The sequence below is a fragment of the Phoxinus phoxinus genome (assembly GCF_949152265.1).
Source record: "Phoxinus phoxinus genome assembly, contig: scaffold_60, whole genome shotgun sequence".
NCBI classification, from domain to species: Eukaryota; Metazoa; Chordata; class Actinopteri; order Cypriniformes; family Leuciscidae; genus Phoxinus; species Phoxinus phoxinus.
The window spans coordinates 28,791-53,156 of NW_027639374.1; the positions used below are offsets into that span (position 1 = coordinate 28,791).

The window sequence follows — 24,366 nt, forward strand, 5'->3', positions numbered from 1 at the left end:
GGGTTAGGGTTAGGGTTAGAAAACTCTGATGGTGAAAAAACTCACATGGTCTGCAGCGTCCTTGCTCAACAGTGTCAGGACAGCCATCCCATTCACTGTCGTGCCTACATCAGGAAGGGTCTCCAGGATCGCCTTCTCAGTGGTCTGGCCTTTCTCATTGGGAGGGGGCTCTCTAAGGGCAGTGGGGTAGTTAGGCATCCAGCCACCAAAGTCATACTGGGGGGAAATAATTGGTGAAAAATGTGATAAGCGAAATATTCATAAAGTATAACAAGAGCACATAATTAACATTACTTAGGCCATGGAAAGTGCATATGGAAAGGTTTTTCTTGTCGTCATGGGCTACTTGACGGATATTAAACAAAAGCAGAGTGAATTTCAGGGAAATAAGTGATGGAAGAATAAGAGAAATTAATATTAATAATGAAATCGATTAATTAAAACTATTAATTACTTGAGTTATAATAGAAGCTGCAGGTCTGTCAATTCCTAGGCGTAAAGGAATTAGCAAAAAGAAGATTGTTCCATAAATGTGGGAGAGCAGTAAAAGAGCGATACAAAGCATTTAAAAGACTTAAAAAGACTCATAACTTTGAGAACCTGATCATGTATAAAAGGATGCAAGCAATGGCAATCTAGGGTCTGGGGTGGCCAAGACTGGCGTATGACACAAAGCCTCCTTCAGGCTTTCAAAAGCCTGCTGCTGTTCTTGCCCCCACTGGAACTGCTGTAATTTCTTTGTCAACTCATGGAGGGGACCAGCATCAGTGGCGAACCCAGGGACTAATTTCAGATAATAAGACGCTAGTCCTAGGAAAGCCCGCAACTGCCTGAGGCTGCATGGGACCGGCCGTCTTCTGCTCATCAGTGGCCACCCCTGCCGCGCTCACATAGTGGCCCAGGAAGGTCATGGCTTTCTACATCAGCTGGCACTTCTCTGGATGCAATTTCAGACCAGCCTGGACTATTCTGGTCATGACAAGGTCAAGGGCACTCAGGGCCGATTCAAAGTCTTTTCCATGCACTAAAATGTCGTCTAAATAGACCAGGCACACCTCTCTTGGAATACCCTAGAGCACCCGTTCCATCAGCCGCTCAAATGTTGCCAGAGCATTGCACAGACTACAGGGCATGGTATTAAATTGCCAGAGGCCTGTCCCTGTCATGAAGGCAGTCTTCAGTCTTGCGTCAGCACTGAGAGGGACCTGCCAATACCTGCTATGCAGATATAGCGAAGAGACCCACCTGGACCCAGCGACCCGATCCAGGGACTCATCAATCCGCGGAAGCTGGTAAGAGTCCTTGACAGTCACTTCATTCAGGCGTCTGAAGTCGATGCAGAAACACCAGCCGCCATTCTTCTTAGGGACCAATACAACTGGCGAGGCCCACGGTCTTTCCGATGGCTCTATAATTCCCACAGCCTTCATCTCTTCTATCTGCAGCCGAATGCCTTATGGGAGGTAACCGGCGCGCACGTTGCATCCCCCATGTTTATACAATGCTATACCAACTTCGTCTGCCCGACATCACTGGCTGAGGTGGCAAAGAGGTTATCATGGCGTTCCATCACTCGCCATAATTTCTGCTTCTGGAGTTCTTCCAAACCCTCACTACTTCTCTCCCAAACAGCTTTTGCCACTTGCATCAAAACTGGGCTCTCCCCAACTTGACTGCAGTTCCCACTATTAGAGACAGCAGGGGGTGGAATGGTATAAAGCCCCGACCGCAGAGCCAGGAAATGGTGTCTCTACAGACTGTAACATTGGTGACAAAATGGAAGAGGGACCCCCTGGGCTTGTGAGCTAGGATTCAGACGACCCACGTACCGCGACTGAGGACCCGGCCATATAGAATTAAAGTGATTTGGCACTGAACATTTTCCAGCTAGCGTTAGGGCCCCTGCCCTCAAGTCCAAAACCGTAGCTGCCTGGTGTAGGAAGTCGATACCCAGGAGGCAATATTCTGGAATCTCAGCGGCCCAAATCCACATAACTGTACTAATTTCCGCCTCACAACGGCCCATCAAAGTTGCCTTCTCACCCATGACACAGGGTTTCTGCAGGGTTTAGTCGGTCAAATTTAAGACTTTTAAGACCTTTTTATGACCATTATGATTTAAATTTATGACCTACACGAATTATGAAAAATAACTTTTATATTAGTCGATATAGATAATTATCACGATAAATGTCAAATGTTTATTTCTTTCAAGTTTAAAGGCATATTTTTGCTCCTAAGTGAAAGTTGTAGAGCGTTAATTGTGGTTTTAAACTACTCTTTATTGTCAGAACATATCATGACAAACACTTGCCAAACAGGGGAACATTCACAAATCTAAGGTTGAACATTCAAACATTTGACATTAGGTCCTTAACAAAATAAATATCTTTATTGGAAAACTAATTTCTTAGTTTCTGCATGTGCTAATGGGGGTCAAGTCTTGAAACAGGTTTGTGTTGACTTTGATATCTTCATGAAATGTATGAAATACATTAAATACTGTAATTATATACCATTAGTCCTTTAATACATTGTCTACAATAATAATATAATACAATTCAATATGTATATCCCACATGGTGCAGTTAATATTAATAGGCTAACGTTACAGTAAAAATCCATGGTAAATGATGGGAATTTGTAGACGGAAAAGCTTTAGACTGTATCGCTGCGCACAGTGTTTCTCCTGTTCGTCAGCGCCGCTTCATCTGCCTTTAAACTGGTTTAAATCACTGAGACATTTGTGTTCTTCACTGAATTCAAGCGCTTCTCACTGGATCTCGTGACTGAGACCGATCAGAGTAAACGCATCTGCTCTAGTGAGCTCGCGCTACGCTGCCTTTTGGACTTTGAGCTGAGCGGATAAACGGTCCGTGAGGCGCGTGGTTCAAATTAGTTTTTTCGTTCCGCTTTTAGCACATTTAACATTATGGCGCATTTAACATTATGCCGCCAGCGCATTTTCGGGGGGAAAATGCAATGATAGAACCAATGAATGAACGAGCATATGAATTTAAGACGTGACTAAATGTAATTTATGACCTTGTACGGAAAATCTGGACGTTTTTATGACTTTTTATGACTCCGCGGAAACCCTGCATGACAGTGACCAGGAGAACACGAGTGGTCTGAATGACCCTCCTTGTCAAGAATTTAGGATGAATAATGATGACTGTAGAGCCAGAATCCAACAAAGCCCGCACCAGTTGTCCATCCACTTTGGCCTCTATTCGGCAGTACTCTACTGGACAAACGAAAGCAACAGACGATCCACAGGGAGGTTCTGGAATGGCTGATGGGCCGAGAGCACCTCCCTCTACTCCGGCCCCTGTCCATTTCTAAACGGCGGAGTGGACACCGCTACATTGCATTGGGATTGGCATTTAAAGACATTGTAAACTCAATTGGAGTTAGACAATATGTGTCAGGACCGACTCATTGCTGTATTCATACTCTAGATCTAATACGATCACATGGAATAGATGTTGATGCCGTTGAAATACTGCAGCAGAGCGATGACATCTCAGATCATTATCTAGTCTCGTGTAAATTACATTTAGCCAAGGCTGCAAAGCCGACTCCGTGTTATAAATATGTTAGACCGATCACTTCTGCCACTAAAGATTGCTTTATCAATAATCTTCCTAATCGGTTTCTTCATCTCAGCATCCCGGATAGCTTAGAAGAACTTGATATTGCAACAGAAACTTTTAACTCTCTCTTTTCCAGCACTTTAGACACAGTTGCTCCGCTGCGCTTAAAGAAGATTAAAGAACATAGTCCAACACCGTGGCACAACGAGCACACTCACACACACACACTCACACACACACACTCAGGCCCTTAAGAGAGCAGCCAGAAAAATGGAGCGCAACTGGAAGAAAACAAAACTAGAGGTGTTTCGGATTTCATGGAAGGAGAGCTCGATTGCTTACAGAGAGGCTTTAAAAGCTGCTAGATCTGCTTATTTTTCAACCCTATTAGAAGAAAATAAACATAATCCTAGGTATTTATTTGAAACAGTGGCTAAACTAACGAAAAAGAAAGCTTCAAGCCCAGAAGTTTCCAAGCAACACAGCAGTAATGACTTTATGAACTTCTTCACTTATAAGATCGATAATATCAGGGACAAAATTATAACTATGCAACCGTCTAATACAGTATCGCATCAGGAAGTGCATTGTAGTCTTCCTGAGGGAAAATTTGATTCATTCATTGCTATAGGAGAGGAAGAATTTTGCAAACTCGTCAAATCATCTAAATCGACAACGTGTATGTTAGACCCTATACCGACTAAGCTGCTGAAAGAGATGCTTCCAGATGTCATAGATCCTCTTCTTAATATCATTAATTCATCTTTGTCTCTAGGATACGTACCAAAAACCTTTAAGCTAGCTATAATTTAACCGCTTGTTAAAAAAACGCAACTTGATCCTACAAAACTAGTCAATTACAGGCCGATCTCTAATCTGCCTTTTCTGTCAAAGATATTAGAAAAATCAGTATCCTCACAACTGTGTTCCTTTCTTGAAAGAAATGATATCTGCGAGGATTTTCAGTCCGGATTTAGACCGTACCATAGTACCGAGACAGCTCTCGTTAGAGTCACAAATGATTTGCTCTTATCATCCGATCGTGGTTGTATCTCTCTATTAGTATTACTTGATCTTAGTGCTGCATTTGACACCATTGACCACAACATTCTTTTAAATAGACTCGAACATTATGTTGGCATTAGTGGAATTGCACTAGCATGGTTTAAATCATACTTATCTGACCGTTATCAGTTTGTAGCAGTAAATGAAGAGATGTTTTATCGATCACAAGTTCAGTATGGCGTACCACAAGGCTCAGTACTAGGACCGCTGCTGTTCACTCTGTATATGCTACCATTAGGAGATATCATTAGGAAACATGGAATTAGCTTTCACTGTTATGCCGACGATACTCAGCTGTATATTTCTTCAAAACCTAACGAAACCTACCAATTCACAAAATTAACGGAATGCATAGCTGATATAAAAAATTGGATGACTAGTAATTTCCTACTACTAAACTCAGAAAAAACAGAAATTCTAATTATTGGACAAAAAACTTCCACACGTAATAACCTAGAGTACTGTCTAACACTTGATGGCTGCTCTGTTAAGTCTTCGTCGTCGGTTAGGAACCTGGGTGTGCTCTTTGATACCAATCTTTCATTTGAAAGTCATGTGTCTAGTATCTGTAAAACCGCTTTCTTCCATCTTAAAAATATATCTAAATTACATCATATGCTCTCAATAAATAATGCAGAACAATTAGTTCATGCGTTTATGACCTCAAGGCTAGATTATTGTAATGCTCTACTGGGTGGTTGCCCTGCACGCTTAAACAAACTACAGCTAGTTCAAAACGCAGCAGCTCGAGTTCTTACCAGAACCAGGAAGTATGACCATATTAGCCCCGTTCTGTCAACACTGCATTGGCTGCCTATTAAACATCGTATCAATTTTAAAATATTGCTGATCACTTACAAAGCACTAAATGGTTTAGCTCCGCAGTACTTGAGCGAGCTCTTAACGCATTATAGTCCTTCACGTCTACTGCGATCTCAAAACTCCGGCCAGTTAATAATACCTAGAATATCAGAATCGACTGCTGGCGGTAGATCCTTTTCCTATTTAGCACCAAAACTCTGGAACAGTCTTCCTAACATTTTCCGGGAAGCAGACACACTCTGTCCGTTCAAAGCTAGATTAAAGACACATCTCTTCAGCCTAGCATTCACATAACACATTATAGACTTCTATAACTCAATGTTAGGCTGCATAGATTAGGTCAGCCGGAACTGGGAACACTTCCCTTAAATCCTGATGTACTCGTTACATCATAAGAAGAATGGCATCTCGCTAATTTTAGTGTCTTTGTTTATCCCGAGGTTTTCCCGCAGCCTGCCGGATCCAGATCTGACGAATCATCGCTCTGCTGCAGTATTTCAACGGCATCAACATCTATTCCATGTGATAGTATTAGATCTAGAGTATGATTACGGCAATGAGTAGGTCCTGACACATGTTGTCTAACTCCAATTGAGTTTACAATGTCTTTAAATGCCAATCTTTAAATACACAAATATATATGTGTATATTAAAATCACCAACAATTAGCACTTTATCTGCAGCCAATACTAATTCTTTGATAAAGTCTGTATGGTGCCCTGGTGGCCTGTATACAGTAGCCAGCAGAATTTTCAAACGTGATTTATGGTTTACACTATATATTTTTACATTAAGCACCAACACTTCAAAATAATTATATTTACAACTAGATTTCTTAGTGGTTTTGAAAATATTACTATAAATTACAGCAACACCTCCTTATTTGCGTTTCAGACGAGGTTCATGTTTATAACCGTAATCTTGTGGGGTTGACTCATTTAAAGCAATGTAATCGTTTGGTTTTAGCCAGGTTTCTGTTAAACACAGCACATCTAGGTTATAATCTGAAATCATATCATTAACTATTAGCGCTTTTGAAGTAAGAGATCACTTTATAATTTGCTCATCTGTTTTATATCTGTTTTTTATTTGTTAAACATCAATTAAATTTTTAACCTTAGATGGGTTTGAACGTTTTTTGGATTTTCAAGTTCGGGGAACAGACACAGTCTCTATATGATGATATCTAGGTGAAAGAGGCTCTATGTGATGGGATTTATCTGACCTTGGTGACGTGAGGCCGCTAGCAGACGGTCGGTTAAGCCAGTCTGTCTGCTTCCTGACCTGAGCCCCAGATTGTCATGTTTTATCTCTAAGACTATGAGCCAAATTACTAGAAAGAAGAGCAGCACCATCCCAGGAGGGATGAATACCATCTCTTTTCAACAGGTCAGGTTTGCCCCAAAAACTTTTCCAATTGTCTATGAATTCTATATTATTTTGCGGACACCACCCAGACAGCCAGCCATTGAGTGAACAATCTACTAACTGCATTAGCCGGTTAGAAAAGGAGCAGCCGGTGGGTATGGGTTCTCTGGCTGGAGACTCCAAGGGCCAGCGGGGAGCGGTAGCTGATAAGGTCGGACACATGCCCCACACTGGCTGAGTTTCCATTGTTTGTCTCATATTACTCATCATTGGTAAAGTCAGAGTGCTTGTGGACACAGCTCATTTGTTGGGGGGAGTTATATGGCAGTGCAGTTGCCCACTGAACGTTTGAAGAGGGGGAGATTGAATAAGGTTTATTAATTTGTTCTGGTAAGCCAAATGGATAAGCTTGGCTGCCAAAAGAGCTGTACAGCTCACCAAAAAAACCCTCTGTGACATGCATATCAAGCGTAGTGCTAGTTCTGGCAGGTCACGTTAGTCAAGCTCGCATTAGCTGACTCTCAGCTGATCCACATCTACCTATAGGAATACGGTGCCTATCACTGTATACATATATAAGCTCCTTCAGTATTATCAACAGCTATCACATTTCTCAGGAGCGAATTAGGGTGTATGCTTCCCCTGCCAAACTACACTAGTTTTAGCAATAGTTCCGCGATTATACAACATGCTTTTTGTATCAGATTGTAAGGTGTATCAGGGTGTAAGCTTCCCCCAATAGACCCCATATGGTTCAATTGGCTACAGCAACACGCTTGTTGCAATATGTCCTTACTTGCTCCAGCGTGGGGTAATGCTTTCCCCATAGATTGGATCTATAGTGCTCAACATATGACGCTAACAGTAGATGTGAAAGATATTAATAAAAATGATGTTAATTCAACAAGCGCACAGACCTGTATTTAGTTCCTGTTTTCGGTGGAAGTCCACAGTAGTCGACTGTCGAGTTCACGAGCGTGATCATCGGTAACTAAGCAACAGTGGAGACTCAGACTGTCAGCCGAAGACGGTGTTGAATGGTGTTTTGAGAATATCAGCTCTGCTGGATATTTGTAAAAAAAAATCATCTTAGTTACCTATGATCGCGCGTGAACTCGACAGTCGACTACTGTGGACTTTCACCGAAAACAGGAAGTAAATACAGGTATGTGCGCTGGCTGATATAACATAATTTTTATTCATATCTTTCACATCTACTGCAGTCAGATTCACTCGTGTTCACTCTGAAGGAATCACTCAACATGGCTGGGCACTTGTAATGACACATCAAGGATGATAAGAGAAATAAAAGCAGGTTTAAAACTTGCCCCATTGAAGTCAATAGGGTGTAAATTTTAAAAAGAGGATAACACGGTGTAGGCAACACCGATTTTTGTCATTGTTCTCTGTATTGACAGCACTCCAAATTGACTAAAAATTGAGCTCAATGTTAAAATTGACCGGAGATCTCCTTTAAACTTGCCTACTACAAGCAGTGGGTATCGGCCGTGGCGATTTAATACATTACTACTCTCAGATACTGAGTTTGTCAAATTTATTTCTAAAGAAATACATGAGTTTTTAGAGCATAACCGGACCCCAGGAGTGTCCTACTGCCTAATTTGGGAAAAGCCCATCTCAGAGGCCAAATCATATCGTATAGTGCCCGTGTAAGGAAAAAACAACAGGAAAGGCTTAAAAAGATAGAAAGTAATATTCTGCAAATCGATGGGGTTCTCTCACACTCGCCATCAGTTGATTTATTTAAGGAACGATTAGCTCTTCAGACAGAATTCAATCTGTTATCTATGAAACTTATTGAGAACCTTTTGAATAAATCCAGACATAAGTCTTATGAACACGGCGAAAACATAGGAAAAATCTTAGCTCATCAACTACGGCAACAAAGTGGCAACCAGTCAATCCTCGAAATTATTGATGAACACGAAAAAAATTAATTGATCCATTAGAGATTAATAATAGGTTTATGGAGTATTATTCACAATTATATACATCTGAATCCAGTAGAAATGAGGTACTGTTTGACAATTTTTTTTAGCAAATTCACTCTGCCCACTATTGATGAAAAACATGCCTCAGATTTGGAAAGACCATTTTCAAAGGGCGAAATATTGAAAGCAATTTCAACCATGCAAAGTGGGAAATCGCCGGGGCCAGATGGTTTTCCGAGCGAATTTTTCAAAAAATTCTCCTCAGAACTTTTCCTCAATCTTACTCGCTGTCTATGATGAGTCCTTCATCTCAGGGTCGTTACCAGAAACCATGAGACAAGCAGTAATTTATTTAATTCATAAAAAGGGTAAAAGTAAATTAGATTGTAGCTCATATCGACCTATTTCGTTGTTAAATGTTGATAGTAAAATATTTGCCAAACTTTTAGCATGTCGATTAGAGATTGTTATACCTTCAATAGTGTCTGATGATCAGACTGGCTTTATCAAAAATCAATATTCATTCTACAATATACGCAGACTTTTGAATATTCTTCACTATCCCACTCCACCCGACATACCTGAGGTGCTTCTGTCACTTGATGCTGAAAAAGCATTTGATCGGGTGGAGTGGGACTACCTCTTCTATACCTTGAAGAAATTTGGCTTTGGTGCCAAATTCATTTCATGGATTAATGTTTCATATTCTTTTTCCTGTAGCAGCAATTCGGACAAACAATAACATATCATCCTTTTTCCAATTAGGCCGCGGGACTAGGCAGGGCTGCCCACAATCCCCCTCATTATTTGCACTGATGATTGAGCCCCTGGCAGTGGCAATACGGACCGATAATACTATTAAAGTCACACTGAGGGGTGAATCCGAACATAAAGTGTCCCTTTATGCGGATGATACCCTCTTGTATGTGTATGAGCCGCTTAAGACCCTGCCTTGTCTACTGTCATTACTTGGTAGTTTTGGGAAAATATCAGGATATAAAATAAACATGCAAAAAAGTGAACTTAAGCCTGGCTGCAGTGTTAATCGGCATATCACATTTAGCTCCTTACCATTTAAATTGAGTAAAGATAAATTTAAGTATTTAGGTATATGGGTTACTAATAATTACAAGAACCTCTATAAAACAAATTTTGTTCCATTGATAGATTCTATAAAACAAGATTTTGAGCGTTGGGGTACACTACCGCTATCACTAGGAGGCAGGATAAACACCGTCAAGATGAATATCCTACCTAGATTTCTATATCTGTTCCAGTGTATCCAGATATTCCTAACCAAATCATTTTTCCTACTGATAGACAAGCTGATATCAGCTTTTATATGGAATGGGAAAAATGCACGCATCCGTAAAAGTGTTCTGCGGCGGCATCGAGAGCATGGAGGACTATCATTACCCAATTTTCAGTACTATTACTGGGCAGCCAATGCTCGTTCTATGTTATATTGGTTCAATTCGCATGCTGATGGTCCTAAGTGGCTCTCCCTTGAGAATTTGTCATGCCATCCTGCTTCTTTACATGCAGTTATCGGCTCAACATTGCCATCACCTCATCCAATATATAAATACTCTCTGAATCCAGTGGTTAAGCACTCCTTCAAAATATGGGGACAGTTTAGAAGACATTTTTCACTTAATGATGTATCAGTCTATGCTCCCATAGTAAGAAATCACATGTTTACTCGCTCTATTATAGATGATTCATTTGGTGGCTGGTCTGTAAATGGCCTTAGGGTACTAAAGGATATGTATATTGAAGGCACTTTTGCAACCTTTCAGCAAGTGAAAACTAAATTCCAAATTCCAAACACTCACTTCTTTAAATATCTTCAACTTCGCAGTTTTGTTGCATCATCTGTTAGTCACTTCCCCTCATTACCACCTGAGACGGTTCTAAAAGTGAATCCATACTCTAAGGGGGCCATTGGTAAAATCTATAGTGCAATGAATACTCATAATATGGGATCTCTGGCCCACGTGAAAAGATTGTGGGAAGAGGAACTGGCTATTGGAATCTCTGAGGATGTATGGGAATTTATATTGAAAAACATTCACTCATCTTCAATATGTCAAAGATATCGAGTGATTCAATTTAAAGTTGTTCATAGATTGCATTGGTCTAAAGTAAAACTGGCAAAATTTAAATCAGATATAGATCCTCACTGTGATAGATGTAAAGCCGAACCAGGCACTCTGTCTCACATGTTCTGGCTCTGTCCAAACCTTGAAGACTTTTGGAAGTCTATATTTAAATTTATTTCCGACACATTGGGGACAGTCATAGAGCCTGATGCCATGATCTCTGTATTCGGCATTGTGCTGCAGCATTATCACTTAAATCCGAACAACAAAAGCCTCATAGCATTTACTACTCTTTTAGCTCGGCGGCAGATACTGCTTAAATGGAAAGACAAGTCCCCTCCAACTTTTAAAATGTGGCTCATTGATCTTTTATACAATCTGACAATGGAAAAAATAAGGTATACGTCTGCAGGCTGTGCCTATACATTTTTTTATATCTGGCAACCGGTTCTGGACCATATTAGGAAGCTGGATCCCTCGCTAATCTCAATTGCAGAGGAGTAATATACTGTACATACTTGTGCTTTTTTTTTCTAAAACATGTTAATTTTAGTTTTTTTCAAATTAATATGTTTATTGGTGCAACAGGTGGGGATTGTTCTTGGGTGGGTTGGTTAACATAAAAGAAAATGTATTGTAAAGTGTATCTTATGTTTGATAAGATGTTCAATAAAAACACTCTGGGGAAAAAAATATAATCTAGTATGTGTGTGTATATATATATATATATATATATATATATATATATATATATATATGGAATGGTATTATGGGTGATGCCATATTGACCCACACTTCTAACTAGCAGGCAGCGGTAATGCACCTAAAAGTTGTATGCCAACCGCCATAAACAAGCAAGAAGAAGTTGCTTGTCAGACTGTACGAACATGATCCTCGCTGTAAGCCATGTCACACTGTAAGATCTCAGTTGTCACAAATATCAGACTGTACGACAGTCAAGACGAGTTAAAAACGGACAAATGCAAGAAAACTCGTCAGGAGATTTAAATCATCAATCACTGACACGTTCAGTGACAGAGATGTGTTACACGCAGGATTGAAATGGTGGCTATAAAGAAATCGAAGACAACTGGACGGCCGTCGTTGGAGAAGTCACACTGCAGGAATGTGAGTCAAATCTTCGGACACCGACAGAATTCCGTCTGAGGTCAAATGTGATCGCAACGGTCATTAATCGGCTGTCGGTGAACATGTCAAACTAACGGTCAAAGACTTCAGAATTTAGCCAAAGATCAGAGGAATCTTTTGGGATTTGATCAATTTGTCTCAGACGGCCAAATCGTGGCCAAAATCCCACAGTGTGCGCTCGGCTTAACACACAGAACTAGAAACACTAGAACAGAACTATACACATGAATCAAAACACATGAACACGTGACACTGAACGTACAGCTAGAGGAATGTGTTGAGCAATTCGCTGGATTTGAGGAATAGTGTATGAGATTAGGACACACGGACTGCAGCTTTAATGGCTCTGTGAGATTGGAATTCATTCAATTGAATTAACTTGTACTAACTGACCTGTCCACTGTTTACAGCGGCATGTTGTGCTGATGTAGTGAAGATCACCATGGTGACAAACTTGATAAGCTCTTGCAATGTCTGAAAAGATGATGGTATTCCTGGGAAGAAGAATGAAAGGCTGTTTCAGTGAGGAACTCCGTTTAGGACACACACACACACACACACACACACACACACACACACACACACACACACACACACACACACACACACACACACACACACGGTGATAGTAGAAAAAAATCCTGAGCCTGAACTTTTTTCCCTGTGAGGTAAGCGGGCCCCTAAGCCAAGATATATGCCCTGATCAACATAATTGTCAAGCGGGATCCAGGGGTGTGCTCCCCTGGGAGAACATTTTGATAAATAGTCCCTTAAATTATTTTGATATTAAAATAATTTTTTCAACAATTTTTTACAAATATTTTTAATTAGGGATGCACCGATACCAGTTTTTGCAGAACGAGTCCGATACTTTCATTTTTGATTCTCTCCGATACCGTAACCGATCCCTGCATTTTCACTACATTTGTCATTTTTAAATGTATTAGTAGATAAACAAATTAAGCCAACTGATATGATTTATATTATTTTGGTTTATCAAATATATATTTCTTTCAGTTATTTTCCTGCTTAATTAAGCCTGCTAAATTGTATGAGCTTCTGTTACTTTCACTCTTCATTCTATTGCTCTATCATATTTTATCTTTCATTTAATAGTACAGCACATATTAAGAGCTGCTCCAGAAGGGCTCAGTGCTGAGGATTGGGTCAGTGGTACACATTTAGACACCAGTGAAATGCCAATTATTTAATCCAATTTTGATACTACAACAAAAACTACCAGCCTAATTAATGTGAATTAAAAACATTATTAAAGACAAGTAAGCAGTCAGTAACAAAATAAGAACAAATAATCGAATTTCAAATAAATACAATAGAACGAAGGCAGGCTACAAATGAATTAAACAGTGTTTTTAGAGTTTTTCGGGTAGATCTAACAGGTAGAGACATTTTAATAAAGTAATCAAATGTGAAAAAAATTGCATATTCATTACTGTATAAATTATATATAGATGTATATTTTTGTAAAGTTGAAAAGGGTAGCCTAGTTAGTCAAGAGCAGCGAGTAATTTATTTGACCTTTGTTTATTAACATTAAAACACAGCAGCAGGTTTATTAAACTGCGGCCCCTTTAAGACGAACGCACGGACCCCGTTTGAACATGGCTACGTTCACTGGAGATAACCGACTTTGTTTACTAGGATACTCACCAAGACGGGCGTTTTTACATAATTTTGAGTGAATTCGTCCGTACAAGTGCAAGACGTGAAAGACAATTTAATTGAGTATTTGAGCGCTGAGACACTGGTTTGCGCGGCGCGCGCTTTGGATGTTTGCGTTCATGGAAACAAACGTCCAGTAATAATGTAGGGAACCACTCGTTATACATAAATCAGGTAACCTTATTTTTTTTACTTTACTTAAGTTACACGATTTAGTTTTCATCCATATAACACGTGCTGAGTGTCAGCAATCAAGGGCATTCAACAGAATTGTGCGCGCGGGTTCTCTCTCTCGTCAGTTAACGTTAATAATAATCTACATGGCTCGTTTTGATGTCTGTGGGATGAGTTCGACCCTCTCTCGCGTCTGTTCCGCTGCGCGCTTAATCCACTGCACGGTTTTCTCTAATCAGCTCTCGCACCACAGCTATGTTACTACACACGCTGCATGGTCTATCGGTTGTTGGTATCGGAGCTTTTTTACGAGTGCGAGTACATGAGCTCGGTATCGATGCATCCCCGTTTTTAATAATTCAAGCACTTTTCAAGTAATTACCTCTTAAAAAATATGCCTATTTTCAAAGGTTTTACAGGACTTAAATTTAAAAAAGTCAAATTCAAGCACCTTGTACGAACTCTTGCACTCCATGACTTTGGCTACGTTTCGCGCTGCTAGTGTGGGAAACACATTCGTAGCGTATGGGAAACACAAAACAAATTTGCATGTGGAGTGACTGCTAAATTAATCTGATTGGCCAAAATCAGCCCCTACCCTATTACCGATTGGCTGAAGTAGGCTTATTGGTGTGGTTTAGTGAAAGCGCCTCTCAGATCTTGGGAATTGTCAGATCACGCAAACCTGATTTATTTTTTTCGCAGACACGTCTGTACGCCTACGCGCTATCAGGCACACACACACACACACTTAAGGTTGATGCGAGTAATTCATTGCCACAGACTCTGACAATTTCTGGCGTACCCAGAGGTGTAGTCCTCACAACTGAGGAATCGCTTCCCAGGAAGCCATTGGTAAATATCTCAGTGATCCAACACTGCAGCTCTGTGTCCTTCTTCACGTGTGCATCATGTTCATAGTAGTGTGACAAGAAAGCTGCAACAAACCTGTAAGCAACCTCACAGTCAGATGTTTTCCAGGTTTACATATTCACAGCTTAACTTGTTTTGCAGATTTGCTTTGCATTTATTTCTTAAGTAGGAATTTATTCAAAGCGATATACAACACAGTACATGTACAGCATGTGCTCACTAACTAATAAACCCATGAACCTGTATAATTGACACTGTATTTGTAGGGCTGAACTATGTCACACACACACACACACAGACACACACACACACACACACACACACACACACACACACACACACACACACACAGAGTAATAATACATTTTATTTAAAGGCGCCTTTCATGGCACTCAAGGACACCTTACAAAATTCATTAAAAAAAGACATTAAACAATCAAACCAGTTCAGCATCAAACATTAAATTACATAAAAGCCTGCCTGTACAAATATGTTTTAAGAGTAGAAAGCATAATGCCTATCAATAAAACACTAGACTAAACTCTACAAGTCATACTTGTTGATGATATCCCACAGTTTCCTCCCGTCATCTCTGTAGTAGTAGTTGGGCACAGTCTTCAGGCCTCTGTCAGAGATGTTGTCAGGAAGACAGAGGGCCCTGTAGGTCAGGGAGGCAGTAGCACGCTTCAGCAACTCTTCCAATGACCTTCCACCTACTCCTGTATACTAAGAGTGGTATCATTAATGGAGAGAAGACATTACATAAAGTTAGGTTAAAAGCTACTGTATAAACTAAGTTCTGTCACCAGAAATCACATAATAATTTCCTCAAATTTTAAATGAAAAATAATAAATTTAGTAAAAGCAATCTAGCAATTTTTTACTAGCAACCTTTAGCAATCTACTGCTCAAGAAGTCAGTCATCACAGAAAACATTAAAGAGCCATTCATGTATTTTTTTAACCAATCTTACAAGATATGTTTGCAGGTACATAGGATAGTGAACTGAATTCAACAAAAAGTGTATTGGATTATAATTGAAGACCTTTAGTGCCTCTTTAACCATGCCATATGCATACCGTTGCAAAGAACCCATCCTTGGATATCAGCTGACTCCGGGCCATGATGTTGATCTGGAGCGTGTATCGGATATGGGGGAAGAGGAGCTACAGAAGCAAAAGTATGTAAGAGATTTGCATTCACTGCCTTCACATTCTTTGAAGATATAAATATTTGAATGAAATAAAGAATGAATTTTAATTTCTTGTCTGTGAGTGTGTGTGTGTTATTGCACCTGCAAGCCTTCTTTTGTATGTGACTCCCCAAATTCCTTTCCAGTTATTTTTACATGAATTACAGAATGATTCTATTTTTTGAGAGAATTGTTAGAAGGAGGTGAATGGGTTTGAGAAAGACATTACTTGTGTACCTAATGTTCTGTGTAGTCTGTGTCCACAGGCAATAGATATCTCAGAGCCACTCTCCAAAGGCTAATAATGAAGGGCAGGCTTTTTCACTAAGCAACATCTCTGAGGTAAAATAGACAGCTGTGACTAGGGCTGTCACTTTTGAGAAAAATCAAATTCGAACGGATATCAAATACCAGCCTATGTATTCGAATATATTCGAATATCTATTCCCATCCCACCACCCACCCCACCCCGCGCGCGCGGAGAAAAAAAACGTCAATCGAAAATTTACTAACAGTTTGACAGTCATAAACAGGACTCCCAAAATTACACTTATAGGACTCATATCTGCAAATAAACCTTGCCTTTACATGTGCATCTGCACGGTGCCGACCGGTTGTGCAGGAAAGTATGCAGTCATACGATGTTGGACGCCTGGCGATGCTCTGGCCGTCTGCTGCGTTTCTGGGGCTGTTTAAACCTGGCCACTTCATGCGTTTTCTCAGATCGGATAGCTATCAAAACGATTCCATTTACACCTGGTCACACTCACAATAGGCCTAAATGTGGTTTAAACCGGATATAAATCCGATCTTCAATTCCCGCGCTATATGCAGATTTAATGGATTTAATGTCACCGAAAGCAACATATGAGCTGCATTTTATTGATCATCAGCTAACATCAAAGACTGCAATAAGAGAGAGCGGCAGGCAGCCCTGGTAAGATCATTTTGTTTCTTTACTTTTAATGAAGATTATTATTAGTGTGTGTTAAAGCGTCTGCGACTTATTTTCACTTTGATTTGCGATAGTTTGTTTGCAGCACGTTGGCTTGACGCTTGATGAATAGACCATCTGCGGTGATGCGTGTTGCAGCGCGCCGTCATATCTGACTATAACATAGCCTATATAGCATGTAACACGCTTTTTTAAATAAAAAGCAAACGGTCTAATCATAGACTGTAAAAAATGCGCTAGACATGGCACTTTATAAACCGAATAGTTTATTTGAAGTTCGATTACGGATATTTCACGTCATGTTCGAATATATTCGAATATCGAATAAAAAGTGACAGCCCTAGCTGTGACCACAGACTACAGCTGAAAAACTCCCCTGCTGTCAAATAGTATAGAAGTAACATACATTATTTAACTCGCTATCATGATATAATATATATCAGGGGATCTCTGGGGTCAGGGGATCTCTGGATAATCCGTAATTCGTTTGTAATTATAAAACGAAAATACGGTTTTTCTGTTTTTTGTTTCAAAACGAGAAACCAAATAACCGTTTTTGGTGTCAGAATCAAAAAACGAAAAACCAATTAAAAACGGGCCGTTTTTCGTTTTTGGCGATCATTTTATCGTTATTCCTTTTTGAACAAAGAATGAAGACAGTCTTTGAACTTCAGTCAATTCGTTTTTCGTTTATAAACCAAAAACGGTGGTCACGTGGTGGATAATCCGTAATTCGTTTTTCTGTTTCAAAACGAAAAACCAAATAACCGTTTTTGGTGTCAGAATCAAAAAAACGAAAAACCAATTAAAAATGGGCCGTTTTTCGTTTTTGGCGTTCATTTTATCACTATTCCTTTTTGAACAAAGAATGAACGAAAAACGGAAGTCACGTGGTCTATTCCTTTTTTGGAAGCGAAAGTAGGCTAACCCTTTCAAAATAAAAGTAACTATAGTTAGCGAGGTGATTGTAGACTAAAACTGAACTAATATAACGTTTTTTAGGACAACTAAAGTAGGCTAGCACTGGGTGTGAAAAAAAAACCCTTTAGTTAACTGAAATAAAAATTTAAAATAATAAAATAATAACTGGCTGTTAGGGAGAATTAAACATTTGTAAGACCATTTTGCCACATGCACAACCAACACCACACTTTATATAAAAAAGATTGGTGAACATTTATTATCTATGTAAAACACTACAAGGGGAATGTGTTGCTCTCAGGAGGAGGCTGTATTGGGACCTGGCTCTGGCTAAATCTACATCTGTCCACTGCAGAGGCTATAACCACAACCTGGAGGAGGAACTAGTATAAATGTATAAAAGTATAATATAACATTAACATTATAACATTTACAGTAGGTTTTAGTCTTCACTCACCCGCTTGTAAATCATTTAAGGGCATATATGCAAGTGAAAGAGTTGCAATTCAGAGCCCTGCTTCACTGTACCGTTGTACATTATGATGTACATTTGTATTTAAAGACATAAGTTGATATCATCCAATTCCACAAAAGTAGTGCCACAATTCAAAGATGTGGCTTACCATAAACCATGATGTAAATATTTGAAAGTGACAACAAGGCCCTTTTATGGTGCCGGAGGAATGAGTGGTGTGCTGCTTTGTCCTGCCAGTCCAGCATTTATTTGAAGAGAGAGTGATGGTAGGTGACTGCATGGGGCCAGTCTTGCTACTATCATCAGTCCTTAAACCCTGCACACAGTGCACAGGTATTGTTCCTCCAGGTATTGGGGAAACTCTGGGAGGCCCTGACACGAGTACCAGGGAGAAAAACGAAATGATTTAACTTCACTTTTATTTTACTTTACACAAGTACCAAGAGTACAGAGCACTGCCTTTCCCTGGTGGTTCATCAAACAGAATTAAACCTAAAAAAGCACTAAAAGATCTGAAAGTCCCAGAGCTAGAGATAATTTTTGACTGAGTAAGGCTAGGTTTCACACACAGGTCTACATAACTAATGAGAACTACAAGCTGCATAAAAAATATTTCATCTACTTTACTAACATAATAAGTATATTACACTGGAGAAAAATGCAAAGGTAAATAAAAAGTATACAACTTTATAGATTTGTTTTGGAAGAGTTTTGTTTTTTGACACAGAAAGTGGTAACAGATGGTGGATGCTGAGAGTTTTTAGCAGCTTTAGTGCCATAGAAAGAGGAGCTGGAAGGCAGGTGAAGTTCTGCACACCCTTCAAACTCAATGATTAGCTTCTGTTGGTAGCAGTGCTTGCCTTCTCTTTGATAAAAACACAAGTCAAAAGGTCAAACCCTTGTTGCCTGTTGTCGCCACAGAAAGAGTCGGTGCATGGGGGTAGAGTGACCACTGCTGGTTGAGCTTCCACATAGCAAGAAGGGCTATAAATATGTTACAAAACTAAAATGTGAATTAAATAATAGAAACTTATAAATAAATAGGCTACCTGCTATCCTAAGATACATATAAAATGAGTTCACTTGTCTTAATCTGAAGTTACAGGTCACCAATGGTCTTACAAATGTTTAATTCTCCCTAACAGCCAGTTATTATTTTATTAGTTTTAATTTTTATTTCAGTTAACTAAAGTGTTTTTTTTCACACCCAGTGCTAGCCTACTTTAGTTGTCCTAAAAAAACGTTATATTAGCTCAGTTTTAGTCTACAATCACCTCGCTAACTATAGCTAGTTACTTTTATTTTGAAAGGGTTAGCCTAATTTCGCTTCCAAAAAAGGAATAGACCACGTGACTTCCGTTTTTCGTTCATTCTTTGTTCAAAAAGGAATAACGATAAAATGAACGCCAAAAATGAAAACCGTACCGTTTCTAATTGGTTTTTCGTTTTTTGATTCTGACACCAAAAACCGTTATTTGGTTTTTCGTTTTGAAACAGAAAAACGAATTACGGATTATCCACCACGTGACCTCCATTTTTGGTTTATAAACGAAAAACGAATTGACTGAAGTTCAAAGACGGTCGGTCCGTGTATCATCCGATCATTTCATTTCCTATTTGGAATGGAATAACGAGAAATGAAAAAACAGCTCGTTAATTCGTTTTTTGTTTATTTAAAAAAACGAAAAATTTGATTTTGGCTCGATTTTTCTTTTTTCGTTTGTGGTTTACAAATCGGTTTATGGGTTCGATATTTCGTCCGCGCATGTGGGCGGCGCTGAAACGCCCCTTTCATCTGATTGGTCAAACCGCTCCGCCTTCAGTACGAGCTTTTCTTTCTGTCGGCAGAATAAGAGTCAGTACGAGTGCGGCACTAACATTATTGCACTTTAATCAAATAATGTCTGAAACCACCACTCACTTTTAAGTTACTATGCACAATATTTGAAGCAGAAGTATGTTCCAGCGCCGCATTAATGTGAGCTACAGTAGGTTAGGCTATGACAGATTATTTTAGCATGATGTATTTCTCATTGATAAATACAGTGCAAATAGCCTAGTTCCGTCTCTTTGGATAAAAGGGAAGTGGAAATAAAAATCAATAATAGGCTGAACTTTAGGCTACTATTATATGTAACACCATTATAGTGTGTAACATTTACCACTCTCGTCTTTTATTTACATCAAAAGGCAGGTTGGTGTGTGTGTGACACATGTAGCCTAAATAATTTTGAAAAATTGAATAGAAATAAAGTTTATATTTATGAATGTAAGCATGTGTAGCCTACTCAGTTCACATGAAAATAAAGAGAAAGAAAAGAGAGAAGCTAAAATCAGTGAACGTTAATACTGTCAAAATTAGCAGGGTTTGGGATTGATTAAAATCATGTCGGTTGAAGAGCACAGCATACCTTTAAAATGTTATTAGTTTTATTATAAAACGAATACGATTTTATTACATTCTGAATTGGTCGATGTTTCTCTGAGTTGTCTTCATTATGTTGACTTGAGAAAGCCATGCAGCATATTTTAAACATTATTATTATTTATTATGAGAAATTGACTTCACTTTAATGCTTCACCAAACTCAGCTCAGACCTCCAGACTGGTCTGACTCGCTTATATCATTTATAACTGGTCAGACATACTTTCCCAAAAAATCCATTGACTTGCATTATCAATGAAGGCCGTAATGGTTAATGCTCTCCACTAGAGGGGGCGACAGGATAATATGTCTTTTCTACTCTCTTTTCCTGTTTGCATCAGTTTAAATGACAAATAAATGCATGAATTTCATTCATAAATAGGCCATATCTGTGTATGCGAAGAAGCTTTACACTTCAAGCTGTACAACTAATTAAAACTTGAACCCTACTTCAAAGTTTGCCACTCTTTGACGTAACAAACTTTGCAAAGTTTGATGTTGTTATTCACACTGGTTTTTGCGTTTAAATTTGTCCATCTGGAACTTTTATTTGTCATGAGCTCTATATTTTAAGATATACTAGAAAAAATATGATTCAATAACACAAGCTCTGTTTTTACTCAGCAAATTTGTTTTCCTTTTAAGTAGGCTAGCCTACAAGTTGCCATGGCTTGCCATGTTCTGTTTAGGCTATTGTAGTTTGTAATACTTGTTATATGTGCCTAAATTTATATAGGCCTAACACATTTAAACTTCTGTCTGTCTGTCTGTCCATCTGTCCGTCTGTCTGTCCGGACATTTATGCACAAATATTTATGCACAAATAATCTGAAATAACAGTTTAAAAAAGGTGGTCTGCTATATTTCTCAAAGGAAGCAGTCGTTGGCATTATACGAGGACATTCTGAATATTATAGCCTATAAAATTAGCTGTCTTAAAAATGCGGATTGATCATTGCAGTTATTCCAGACGCCTCCTGGTGCTATTCGTAGCCTATTGAAATGGTATAATCACGGATTATGAACAGATGTTTTACACAACAAGGATATTATCCCATTGGGTTGTTGGGTTTTCATGTTTTATGGGAACCATGATGATTTTATTACTGTACAAACTGCGTTATCCCTGACGTAGCTAACAGTTATAGATCTACGGACATCTAATGTTAAGGACATATATGGTAGCCTACAATTCAGCCTATAGGCCTATGTTGATTTTTATTTCCACTTCCCTTTTATCCAAAGAGACGGAACTAGGCTATTTGCACTGTATTTATCAATGAGAAATACATCATGCTAAAATAATCTGTCATAGCCTAACCTACTGTAGCTCACATTAATGCGGCGCTGGAACATACTTCTGCTTCAAATATTGTGCATAGTAACTTAAAAGTGAGTGGTGGTTTCAGACATTATATGATTAAAGTGCAATAATGTTAGTGCCGCACTCGTACTGACTCTTATTCTGCCGACAGAAAGAAAAGCTCGTACTGAAGGCGGAGCGGTTTGACCAATCAGATGAAAGGGGCGTTTCAGCGCCGCCCACATGCGCGGACGAAATATCGAACCCATAAACCGATTTGTAAACCACAAACGAAAAATGAAAAATCGAGCCAAAATCTAATTTTTCGTTTTTTAAATAAACAAAAAAAAACGAATAAACGAGCTGTTTTTTCATTCCTCGTTATTCCATTCCAAATAGGAAATGAAATGATCGGATGATACACGGACCACGGTCCGTGTACGTTTTGATAGTTTGTTTTTTCGTTTGAACCAAAAAACAAAATAACGAGAAAACACCTTATTTTCGTTTGTCGTTTGAAACCAAAAACAAAGAAACGGTCAAAAAAGAGCCGTTCTCCCGTTTTTGGTTTCTGAATCCAAAAACGAAAAACGACTAAACCAAATACAAATAACGGTCCGATTTTGTTTTTTGGAAATTCCTTTTTTCATTTCTCCGTTTGAAGATCGCCTTAAAAGAAAGATAGGTTGGCCACGTGACCCGAAAATAATAGTAAATATAGCCTATCAAAATAAAAGCCAAAGATTTTAGAGCGGTCATAATATGCAGCACCAACGTTATATACCAGAGTAACGTTGGAAGAAGAAAAAAATCAATAAATAAATAGGCTTATATAAACCTGAACCGAAAAAAAATATGTTAGCAACAGTAGTTTATTACAGTGGTTTAATATCGTGCCTATAGGCTACACGTACACATCACCACGTTTAATGAGCGCATTGTTTGGTTCAATACAGTTGGTAATATATAGGTTAAGAACTTATTGTGTGTGCAGAGTTGTTACTGTTAGCGCTATATTATATAATTAAATTAATATTTATTGTGGTTTCCACCGTAAGGGTGGGAAAATAACAAAATATAATATTCAGACGCTTACTATAGGCTACGGTGACGCATTGCTGTCACATAAATATAATTTTTTCCCCTAAGGACATGTAGTCATACAAAATATGCATTTATCTCCTATGATTTATCCACATAAAACTGATCGCCTATCATGTCTTTATCATACATCTACGTTCAAAAAGCTTTAAAATCAAATAGTAGCAGCCCCCAATCAGGCAAAATTAATCAATGACGCCCTTTTTTTTAAAATATATTTATATAGGCCTAGCCTATACGTTTTTTTTATATATAATTTATTTTTGTTAATAGGCTATATTACCTAGAGATATAATTAAACAAAACACATCTAACAAAACATAGCCTAAGTTGTTTATTTTCTACAACATTGTGTTCTTATTTTGTTAAATTAACGAAATAAATCTTCGTCTTTATAACAGAAGATACAATACAATACAATAATCTTCAAGATACAGCCTACAATCTTCACGTAGGCTATAACGGTCACCTTATAAACAGTCCTTTGTGTGGTGGAATAAGCAATGTTATATATGGTTAGTATCTTAATTTAAACTTTATTTTATTATTTTATTAGTTCACTAATTATACTCAACTAATTTAATGTAAAGAGCTGACTACTTAATGTCAAATATAAATATTAAATGTAGGCTATTGATTAGAGTTGCCATAGATAGACTAAAGATTTTTCTAGTCATTAATTTAAGCAATTAGGACTAATCGCGCGTTTTTTCAATCCTAGGTGCATGTAGGCTATAGCCTATATTCCGCGCTCAAGCGCATGCATAAAACTTGCCACAAAGCACCGGCAAAAGTATAGGCTAATGATAATAAATGAGTCTGAAAAAATAACGAAGCATTTTAATTGGTTATTAATGAACTAGTCTATTCTAAATCAGTGTAGGCTGCCTGCAAACATATCTCCATACATCTCCGCTGTAATTTAGCCTATGCGCCTTTCAAACGGACAGGATTAGCCTACATAATCAGATGGTAGCCTACCATGTTGCCTATTTGCTTTCGATTGGATTTTTTTCCTTGGTGGACATTTTTTTATAAGCTTTAAATATAGATAGCTATATTTCTCATGTCTGTGAGGCTTGTCTATACGGTCTATACTGTTTTTCAGCTCATTTTTGAGACACGCTCTAATTCACAAAGATCATGAAAGCGCGCCCTGTTCGTTTTATTTTATTTTACAAAAGCACAACGTTTTCTTGTTCTTGTGAGT

At 38.6% G+C, this 24,366-nt stretch overlaps 1 protein-coding gene across 2 annotated transcripts in view; it reads right to left on the reverse strand.

Moving 5' to 3' along the window:
* Positions 1-24,366, reverse strand: part of LOC306994288 (hydroperoxide isomerase ALOXE3-like) — a 49,920-nt gene that overhangs the window by 1,621 nt on the left and 23,933 nt on the right. For both annotated transcript variants that reach the window (XM_079639898.1, XM_079639899.1), the window contains 5 exons: positions 15,864-15,950; positions 15,341-15,510; positions 14,717-14,859; positions 12,448-12,548; positions 46-216 (listed from right to left, as the gene is read on the reverse strand). In XM_079639898.1, the coding sequence (XP_079496024.1) occupies positions 46-216; positions 12,448-12,548; positions 14,717-14,859; positions 15,341-15,510; positions 15,864-15,950 (672 nt within the window). The remainder of the gene's footprint in view (positions 1-45; positions 217-12,447; positions 12,549-14,716; positions 14,860-15,340; positions 15,511-15,863; positions 15,951-24,366) is intronic.